The 10,845-nt window shown below is 48.7% G+C and overlaps 1 protein-coding gene across 6 annotated transcripts in view; it reads left to right on the top strand.

The window, feature by feature from the left end:
* Positions 1–3,004: 3,004 nt before the first annotated feature.
* The window catches only part of ATP11A (ATPase phospholipid transporting 11A), a 150,580-nt gene continuing 142,739 nt past the window's right edge, over positions 3,005–10,845 (top strand). For all 6 annotated transcript variants that reach the window (XM_066380531.1, XM_066380530.1, XM_066380534.1 and 3 more), the window contains exon 1: positions 3,005–3,477. In XM_066380531.1, the coding sequence (XP_066236628.1) occupies positions 3,439–3,477 (39 nt within the window). In that variant the 5' untranslated portion in view covers positions 3,005–3,438. The remainder of the gene's footprint in view (positions 3,478–10,845) is intronic.

Here is a 10,845-nt window from a genome sequence, read left to right as displayed (position 1 = left end):
CCATAACATGAAATTAACATTTACCACTGAATGAAAGAGACACTCCTGAAAGATAAGCAGCCTTTATCCAGCAGCCTTAAGTGATTTCTGCTTGTGCCCCACCCCCCAATTAAATATCACAGTTTGCAAGGTAGAAGGCTAGTCAAAATTCAGCTCTAGCAGTCAGGGTCCTGGCAGGAAGCAGAAGGCATTCTTTGGAGGAGATTTGAAAGAGAATGGGTTATAAAGGGACCATTTGCTGCAGTGTAGTCAAGGTTCAACAACCCATGACGAGTGCTATTACCCACTGGGAGGCAAATACCACCGCCAGGCATGGGGGACAGAAATGGGAGTTCCTGCAGCCTGACATAGTCGATGCAATGGAAAAGGAAGCCCAACAAGAACTGGCCTCAACCTGACCAGGCGGTGGCGCAGTGGATAGAGCGTCGGACTGGGAGGCAGAGGACCCAGGTTAGAGACCCCAAGGTCACCAGCTTGAGCGCAGGCTCATCTGGTTTGAGCAAAAGCTCACCAGTTTGGACCCAAGGTCGCTGGCTCAAGCAAGGGGTTACTCGGTTTGCTGAAGGCCCGCTGTTGGGCAGATAAAATGTATTATGCTCACTTTGTTAAAGATGACACAAGGAGGCCGTCGCCCAGGTAATATTAATGTGTGTTGGGGGCAGGCAGGATTGTTGGAGCCTGGGGCTTGGTTTTGGGATTAAACCTTTCCCACCCTTTTTGATGTGGGGCGGTACAATCCAATCATGCCTCAGAAGTGTCTTTGTATTAGAGACCTCCCTATTATGTATATTGGATTAAGGGTTTGGATTTCTACACTATAAAATGGGGGCAAAACGAGAGCTTGCCCTCTTGGTTCCTGAGATTTTCAGCAGAGGAGAGAGTGGAGCCAGCAGCGGGAGGAGGCCACGTGGAGGAGGCCAGGAAAAGCAGCCAAGATGGCGGAGTGCTGAGTGAGATGCCAGTTTGTGCAGTTTGTATCTGGGATAAGGAAGGAGATGGGGAACTGAGGGGAATAAGGCTGGTGAGCTAGAAACCTTTGATTCTAGGAAACTCGGATAAGTCAGTAGCTTTGTGAGCACTGAATGTGAATGGGTTTTGGAGCCCAGTGTGTATTTTTACTTGCCCGCCGAATGCAAGCTAGGATTAAAGACTATGGCCCATCAGCTTTTGGCTCCGTTGTTTCTTTGCCGACTGTCCGAATCCAATGCGAACCTGCATGGGCCAGGCGGCTGCTGCGATAGTGGCTACGGCCCTGGCTCCTGGCTTTACACCCGCGGTCAAAGCACACATGAGAAAGCAATCAATGAACAACTAAGGTGTCACAATGCACAACGAAAAACTAATGATTGATGCTTCTCATCGCTCAGTTCCTGCCTATCTGTCCCTGTCTATCCCTCTGACTCTGTAAAAAACAAACAAACAACAAAACAAACAAACAAAAAAAACTGTCCTCAGAAAGGCACACAGATACTGCCAGGTCCAAGGTGCAGCCAGGGCAGAGAAGAGGGAAGAAGTACTCCAGCCTCTCTCCTTGGTCTCCAACCCAAAGCTGGTACCCCTTCAGGGTACCATAGGCCTTTTGGACAGAAAACAGGACAGAGAAGGCAGAGAGTAAATTTGGATATTAAGTCAAGTATCAGTGAGTTCGCTGACCAAAATATTAAGTCAAGTATCAGTGAGTTAGCTGACCAAAACCAGGCGCATTTCACTGAAGAAAAGTAGTTCAGAATCCGAGTAGTTTAGTCACTGTTACCATTCACTACTACTATTTTCTAGTCATCTGTGTCTAATCCAGAAAGTGTCCAATACTGCTTCTCTTCAACAGCCAGTCAGGGAAACATTCGCAGTCACTCGCATTCCTGCGAGGGTCAGGGGCAGTGCTCCTTACAGGCTGCTAAAAGGGCAGTCCTTAATGCTTTTCCGGTTTCACAAGTGATGTTGATCTGTGATCAGCAGAAGGGAAGCTGGAAACAAAGAACATCAATTAATTCAAGGCTGACTGTGTAGTGAAAAAATAGTTCCACTTTTGGGAAACCAGAAACATTCCCTAAGATTGAAATCGTGGTGTCAGTGCGATGGAACAGTTCTCCAGTATTGTTCAGAGCTAACAGCACCAAGTGTGTGCCCACGGACCTGGAGACCCGGCAAGCCAGGAGCTTTCCCCACCACCTGCCCCGCCCAGGGCCGGGCTTGGCCTCCTGGTGGCGGGCCCAAGCATGGGGGCGGAGGCAGGAGCCGGACCGGCCTGACCGCTGGAGCTGGCGGCTGGTGCAACAGGTCCTAAAGCTGTCTACAAGCCCTCACCCCGCCGGATTACCAGTGTCTGTGATTGTTACAGCTCAGGAGACCTAGGTCGGGAGGCCAGGGCTAGGGGTCTGGCGGTATTTAAAAAGGAGTACGGATCCCAGGTGGGAGACCCTGAGCTAACCTTCGCCCCAGAAAAGCTGCGCGACCCTGGGCTGCCACCTGAGGCACACATCTGCTTGGGGGGCCCACAAATAGGAGCTGAACTCCCACCGGGGTGCGACCCCGATCCGGGTTAGCGGGTCTCCAGCCCAACGAATTCCCCAGTCCCCATCCCGCTCGTCCCGCGTGCACCCTCCCGGTACCCGCGCGATCTCGCTCAGACCGTCGGGCCATCAGGGGAAAGATAAAAGTTTCGGATCGCAGTGCGAGAAGGGCCCGGTGCGCTGGCCAAGGGGGACTTCCGAAGGGCACTCAATCCCGGCGCTCCGGTCTCTCCGGCAGTCCCAGCCACCGCGGCCCCCGTGCGAGGAGCGCCGTCCCTACCACCCCCGCCCCCGGGGCAGGGCGCACGGAGTCCGCCCCGGAGGCGGAAGCAACAGGGAGTCGTCCCCACCTACCGGCCTCCGCCCTCCGCCCCTGGTCCTTTCCTCTCCCCAACTCCCGGGGGCCGGGACCTGTAAAGGGATGGAGGGAGGGAGGGCCGGAGCGCGTGCGTGCATAAGTGTGCGAGGGCGAGGGAGCCGGGCGGGGGCCGCGGGCCGCGGGGCGCATGCTCACACGCGCTAGTGACGTGCGCGCCGGGACCGGCGGCGGGAGGCAGGGCCGAGAGGGGTGGCGGGCGGAGGACCGGGAGTAGAGGTGAGGAGAGCAGAGCGGAGGAGCAGAGCTGAGGAGCGGAGCAGCGGCAGGATCCGTCCGGGCCGCGATCCCAGCCCGCAGCCCCACAGCCCGCAGCCCCACAGCCAGCAGCCCAGGCGCGAAGCCACTGCTGCCGAGCAGCAACTGCCGTGCCGGCCGCTGCGGGCCGGGCTGGGCATGAGCGCTGAGGGGCCGCGGCCGCCCCCCGCACCGCCCGGCGCGCCCAGGCCGTGACCGGGGTGGGGGCGCGCGGCCACACTCGGGCCCGGGCCCATGGGCGCGCTGAGCGGGGCGCGGGGGCGCTGAGCGTGGGCAGGCGCGGCCGGAGGAGCCATGGACTGCAGCCTCGTGCGAACGCTCGTGCAGAGATACGTGAGTGCTGCCCGCGGAAGGGCTGGGAACCGGGCGGGGACGGGCCCTGGGACCAGACATCGCCGCTCCCAGCCCCCGATCCTGCTGTGGCCCCTTAGGGCTTGGGCGGCCTGCGATGCTGGCCGCTCCCCGGGGGACGAGCAGGACGCAGGGAGGACCCATGGAGTGTGCTTAGACCTTGGGCTTCCGACGGGTCCGGCCCCCAGCTGCTCCCTTCTGCAGCTGCGTCCCTCCCTGGAGTCCCCGCTGGGATGGAGCTATCCCAGCAGAGACCTTCCTTAGGCTCAGCCCAGGGCTGGGAGGGATGTTCAGGTTCGGCCTCCGCCTGTCACTTCTACACGAGGATTAGGAGACTGGGCATTAGGAGATTGGGAGCGTTACAATTCTACAGGAAAAGGCGGTGATTTTGCTTATTTGTCACACCACTGGGGGATTCAGTAGTGAAGTTTGGGACCTTTTTTTTTTTTTTTTTCTCCTGAAAGTAACCAATCAGATCAGAGGCCCCGGTGTGCTGAAGTTCCTAGGGAATTCACCTTCTGTGGTGACCGAGTGGTGAGATCAGGGGGAAGACGAGGAGGGGAAAAGTTAGTTTTGTTTTACCAGGCCGAGGGGAAACTGTGCTGCAGTGCCCGCTGGTACTGGGTATAAAAAGGGGGTGTGTGTGCAGAAGAGAGAGAAAACTGTCCGGAGGGTGTTGTTTTCTTTCCGCTGTCTTTAACAAAGGCTCATTGTTCCCTAGCGGCTGACACCCCGGCCCAGGGTTAGTCACAGGTTTAAGAAGTCCACTGCCCAGAGGTTTGAGACTAGAAGAGGGCGTTATGGTGGGAATTCTCCCCCCACCCCCGACCACCCTTACCTTAGGCGCTTTCTTTGACAGGGAGACCTTGCCAGAAGAGCAAAGTATTTCTTTTCATGCAAAGGGACCACCAAACCACTGCTTTTCTCCTGAGCCTGTTCACTATCCCAGAAGACTCAAGAATCTAGGGAACTTGTGTGCACCTTAGTGGTTCTTCCCTTGGGAAGATCAGTCTGAATTACTCTTCTGAGTAGAGAGAACTTCTCTCTCTCTGTGTGATTCTGATAAGGGAGGAGAAAACTCAGCAGATGAAAAACTCACATTATTCCCCAAAGTCCAGATTGTATTGTGTGTAGTAAACATCAAGGTGACACCCTTGTTTTTCTACAGTAATAAGTTTCAGGAAAACCAATAACAGTGACAGTAGAGATTCATAAGAGAAATGCTTCATTGGGTGGGGACATTCTTTTCTCAGCTGTATCACTCAGGAGGTGTGGGTCCCCAGGCAAGTTATTTTCAACTGCCTCAAAGGGAAAACGGGAGCATGAGAACTAGTCTTTATTCAAAATGTCCTTATCTATATACTATATATATTTTCCAAGTTAGTTTTAGTTCTTTTTCAACCCTAACATTTTGCAGTAAAAAGAAAGGTTGCATTGGGAGAAATATAAAGTGCAGTTTTGTCTCCAAGCCAGGTGAAGGGTGGCTGGGCCATCTTTCCTCTTCCTCTGACCCCGCCAAGGAGCACTGCCTGCTGGGTCTGACCTTCCCGCCGTTCCTGACTCCATCATGGGACTGGGAGAGACAGATGTCCAGTTTTTGTGGTGTCTTTTACTCCCTTATTTTCTTCAGGCCTTCAACCGTTTTGTGTTATATCAATCTATGTTAATTTTGATGTAAATTACATTTTAAAATTCCCTTTTGCTATGTTATTAGACTTAACAAAAAATTTTTCCTCTCAGATCCAAATGGTAAATATTGTTAATGAACTTTCTCAGCATATGCATTTTTGGAAATGTCCCTGGATTGCAAGCTATGGGATACTGTGACTACTGCAGTTTGATTGTTTGGCTACTTCACCATATTCACATACAAAATCATTCATTTATGTGCTGTTAAACTTATGTCTGTCCTATTAAGCTAATTTGACCTTTTCTAGAAACAGTCATGATCTGTTTTCTTATAATTTGGTTATCTTTTAATACGTAGGACCAAATTATATTTCCTTTTGCCAGAGGAGGGGAAAAACGTCTGGGATTGAATATTCATATTTCCTCACCTGTTCCCTTCTAGTGATCACATAGTCAGAATTTCTAGAATAAAGAAAGCTTTTCAGCTTCTTCTGATGCCTGAAGGTTGCCAAATGATAAAGAAGTCCTTAGAAAACTTTGCTGTTGGTATTTTGTTCTGGGTTAATTCCAGAGAGATATAGTAGGCAAATGAATGAGAGAATTCTGTTCTGGAATAGACTATATATACTGCAAAGCATGTATTACTGTTTTTTTTTTTTTTTAATGTTTAGATGGATATAAGCCATATATAGGTATTTTGTATTTATAAATAACTAGCACAGTGCTTATGTACCATGAAGTAGTTTGAGCTGTGTTTTGTTTTGTTTTTTATTGTGACAGACAGAGAGAGGGCAGATAGGGACAGACAGACAGGAAGGTTGAGAGATGAGAAGCATCAATTCTTCGTTGCGGCACCTTAGTTGTTCATTGATTGCCTTCTTGTAGTGCCTTGACCTGGGTGGCTACAGCTGAGCCAATAACCCCTTGCTCAAGCCAGCGACCTTGGGCTCAAGCCAGCGACCTTGGGCTTCAAGCCAGTGACCATGGGTCATGTCTATGATCATACGCTTAAGCTAGTGAGCCTGCACTCAAGCTGGCAACCTCGGGGTTCCGAACTCGGGTCCTCTGCTTCCAAGTCTGATTCTCTATTCACTGCGCCACCCCCTGGTCCGGCTTGAGCTGTTTTTCAAAAGAAATTTTTAACCAAGTGTATAGAAAGCTAATGTTATCTCCTTATTAGAGATGTGAAGTGGGGAATTTAGATTCAGGTAGTAAGTTCTAAGAGAAACCAGTGCAGCTTCATGTGTTACCTGTAACTTCTACAGGCATGGTTAGAGTGTAACCTTGGGTAGGTTGCTTCTTTCGCTGTCTCAGTTTTCTCATCTGAGAATAATAGTGGTGCGTACCCATTTTCTAGGGTTATTTTGAAGATTACATGAGTTAATACAGGTCAGGAGCAAAGAATGGTGCTTATCACTATTAGCTGTTAATATAATTTTGTCCCTGGGTAGGCTAGCAAGAAGAGAGCAAGAAGTTCTGTTGGTCAGTACCAGCCAGCAGGAACCCCGGGTTGTGGTAGAGAAGTAAACTGGACACCCTGCTATTGAGCAGTGTGTAGGACTCAGTGAGTTTTGGCAAAGTTTAAAACAAGGTGCACTAAGACAGTACAGGCCAAACAAAAAGTCTACAAGTCATGTTTAGCCATAAAATTTATCGGTGAGCATTCTAGACCTGGACAACCTCATTGGAACGATACTTCCTCTTCCTCTTGTCCATGATTCACCTTTAGGAGATTTGACTTTAAAGTTCTGTAGGTCAATAGCTTAATTTTATTATGTTTCTGTAATTTGTATTTAATACAAATATCAGCCTTGATATTGCTTACTAGTTTTATTTTGCCTGCTTGTCAAAGTTTCTACTTGTTTTAATCTTCTAATTTTTGCTTTCCATGATATTTCTTACATTTTAAGTTAGCAAATTTATGAAAAAATCTAATGGTATTCCTTGCTGACCGTAGATATTTGTTTTTGATGAAACAGTTTGTTTCATTAGGAGTTTCTTTATGAGGGAAAAAAATAAACATTATTGGTCCCTGGAGAACTTCAAGCATGGCTTTGTTAGAGTGCCTTAAACCTTCAAAAAAGATCAACTATGTTTGTATATACACATATGTCTGCTTTGTTTATCCTTTTTTTAAAATCACCAAATGGTTTGTGACATGAACGTCACAGTCCACCTGTGAGGTTTCCTCTTTATTTGTTTCATTCCATTATACCACTTTGTTTTAAAAACTTTAAAGCTGCATAATGTTGGAGTTGTCTTTCCTAATCCAGCTTCAGATTAGGCAATGGGGTGGGGGTGGGGGGTTGCTTCAGCTCCTGGAGTCTATACCATGGGACCACTAATTTAAGCCACTTTAACCATGCAGGCTGTAGGTGTTTGAAATAGGTAACCCTTAGGTGTATTAGCCAAGACTAACAGTTGCTTTGGCTCTGGCAGTATCAAGCAAGGCTGCAGTGCGGCCTTGTAAAGTGTTTACACATGAGTTGACCAAGCCTAATACCTGTTTTTCAGGGCTCATGAGTTTTAACTGGACATTTTAAAACACCTGCCTAGGTGTATAATTTCACTTTGTTGTTGTAGCTATTAAGTTCAATTCCTTCCATTGTTCTTTCAAACCCTGTATAATATCTGCTTATTAGGAACAAATGATCTTGAGATGCTTTTTATTTTATGCCAGAGGATAAATTTAATAACACAGGAGAAGAGGAATTTATATTATTGGGTTTTGCTACAGTCAAATTTCCAGGGATGAGAGCACTGTCCTCAGCTTACAGTTGGTTAAAACGGCATTGAATCCACTGAGGAACATACCTAGCTGCTTAGCTACCCAGGAAGTCCTTTTTTTACAGATGTGCTGGGCTCTAAAACCTGAATACAAATAGTTCCTTGGTGCTTGGACCATCTGTTCCAATAGAAACAGGGTTAATAAGATGGTTAGATCCTCAAGTCCCAGACATATAAATGCTTTTTTAATGAAGTTAAATGTAGGCAAAAATGCTATTTGTTTGCAATGAAAATCAATGAAAAGCAATTTTTACAGCAGTAGGAATTCAACAAGATTGAAAGGGATTGTTTTTGTTTTCACTTGGATGCTGGTATCTGTGAAAAACAAAATAGACTGTGAAGATCAGAGTTCGGCATCAGCCTGACGTTGGTTCAGATCCTGCCTTGGCCTCTGATTGTGAAACCAAGTAGAGCAGGCTGGCTGATGTCTTCATGCTTGGTTTCATCTTGAAATAGCGGTGCTTAATGAGACACCCTGAGAGGTAGCTGGAGGATTGAGTGGGGCACAGTGTTTGCATCAGTAGGTGCTCAGTCAAGGGACATCTTGTCTGAAAAACGGATTTAATGCTGCTCAGCAACCCTTTGATTCTTACCTGCTTTCTCAGACCTCTTAACACCCCTTCTTCATGTGGAAAGTGGGTGGCCTTGCCTTGTACTTCATGGAGAGAACAGCAGTCATCAGATAGGGCGCCCCGTCTCCCACTCACCCCCTCAGCCCTTCCCTTGCATGCTCTTGTCTCCCTCCTGCTGTGGGGCGTAGACCTCGTTCTGCTAAAGGCCGGTCCCGTATTTGTATTCTGGGTTCCCTCCAGCACCCCATCACTTTCTTTCCGGAATCATCAATGTCTCCTTCTTTAGGGTAATGTCATCTAGTCCCTGGAATTTGTAACCATGCCTTCAATCACCTCCCCTTTTTTTTTTGCATTTTTTTTACGTGAGAAGCAGGGGAGAGGCAGACAGACAAAGACTCCCACATGCTCCCGACCAAGATCCACCTGGCATGCCCACCAGGGGGTAATGCTTGGCCCCTCTGGGGTGTTGCTCTGCTGCAATAGGAGCCATTCTAGCGCCTGAGGCTGAGGCCACAGAGCCATTCTCAGTGCCCAGGCCAACTTTGCTCCAATGGAGCCTTGGCTGTGGGAGGGGAAGAGAGAGACAGAGAGGAAGGAGAGGAGGGAAGGGTGGAGAAGCAGATGGGTGCTGCTTTTGTGTGCCCTGGCCGGGAATCGAACCCGGGACTTCTACACGCTGGGCTGACGCTCTACTGCTGAGCCAACCAGCCAGGGCCCAGTCACCCTTTTTTAAAAACCAAACTTTCTTAACTGCATGTTCCCCTCCTGATGTCATCCACATTTCTGTTTCCTTCACAGCTAATTTTTTTTCTTATTTTATTTATTTTATTTTTAGAGAGAGAGGGAGAGAGAGAGAGGGAGAGAGGCAGGGACATCAGTCTGTTGATCTGTTTTCTGTATGTGCCCTAACTGGGGATCAAGCCAGCAACCTCTGTGTGTCAGGACGATGATGCTCTCAGATGCTCTAAACAACTGAGCTAGCTGGCCAGGGCAGACAGCCAGATTTCTTTAATGTGACTGACACATCTTTCACTCCAGGTGGGCACTGTCTTCACCATCTCCATCACCTCCCAGGTGGCCCTTCCCACGGTCATCTTTCTGCCCTCATGCTGGACCTCAGAAACACTCAGTGTTCTTAAATACTTTCAGCATACATTTAGTGAGTGCCTATTGGTAAATCCGTGAGCCAAACAGGAAGAAGACACCCCAGTCCTTGTCCCTGTGGCACTTATCTTTGGATTGGAGCAAGGCAGGAAGGAAACAAATCACATAAATAAATGTTAGAGTGTGCTGGAAAGTGACAAGAGCTGAAAACACGAGTAGAATGGGGACTAAGTGTGGTTTGGGACCTTGCTGAGTAGTGACAAACGGGCTGAGTGATCAGTTACATGTTGTCTGGGTGGTGAGTCACAGACAGATAAAAGCCATGGAGTAGCACCAGCAGCCCTGAGGCCTTTTCTGATTACCAGTGTCCCTTGTCAGGTCACCCTGTCTCTTCCCCATCCACACCTCTGCTGAGGAGACCCCAAATACCTTCTCTGTGTCTGTGAAGCCCGCATCCTTTCTGTATCTCAGCTTCTCCCCACTGTGCCCAGAACAGTTCCTGGTGCAGGACGCGGTTGGCACTCCACCAGCATCTGCTGAGTGAGTGAATACTCTTCTCATCAATATTGCTAATGAGAACATTGAAAGAGTTGCCCTTAAGGACTTAAGTGATCGTTGACAGCTTTTTTTTTTTTTTTCAGAGTCAGAGAGTCAGAGAGAGGGATAGATAAGGACAGACAGACAGGAATGGAGAGAGATGAGTAGCATCAGTCATTAGTTTTTCGTTGCAACACCTTAGTTGTTCATTGATTGCTTTCTCATATGTGCCTTGACTGCGGGCCTTCAGTAGACCAAGTAACCCCTTGCTTGAGCTAGTGACCTTGGGTCCAAGCTGGTGAGCTTTGCTCAAGCCAGATGAACCCGCGCTCAAGCTGGAGACCTCGGGGTCTCGAACCTGGGTCCTCCACATCCCAGTCTGACACTCTATTCACTGCGCCACCGCCTGGTCAGGCTCATTGCCAGCTTTTTGAAATCATGTTTACTGTCCCTTCAAACTTTGGATTCACTTTTTCTTGGAACATTTTATGAAGTTATAAACATGTGAGAATAGACTGGGAAGTCCTGGCTCAATCTCCCTCACTTAATAAACAGTGAATGGTAGAAAATTAAATCCCCAAGGTTGCAGTTTGTGGTCCCTGCACTTTCCGTGGGCCAGCCTGACTCGGTTAGTAGCTTCCTTGGGTGGTATGTCCCTGTTCTCTCGGTGCATCGTGGGCTGATCCTCTCTAACGCGGGGGTCTTTAGGATTTGTTTCCAC

This window comes from Saccopteryx leptura, chromosome 4 (assembly GCF_036850995.1).
Source record: "Saccopteryx leptura isolate mSacLep1 chromosome 4, mSacLep1_pri_phased_curated, whole genome shotgun sequence".
Classification (NCBI taxonomy): domain Eukaryota; kingdom Metazoa; phylum Chordata; class Mammalia; order Chiroptera; family Emballonuridae; genus Saccopteryx; species Saccopteryx leptura.
Note: the sequence above shows the minus strand (reverse complement) of the source record. Positions and strands in the feature narration are given on the sequence as shown.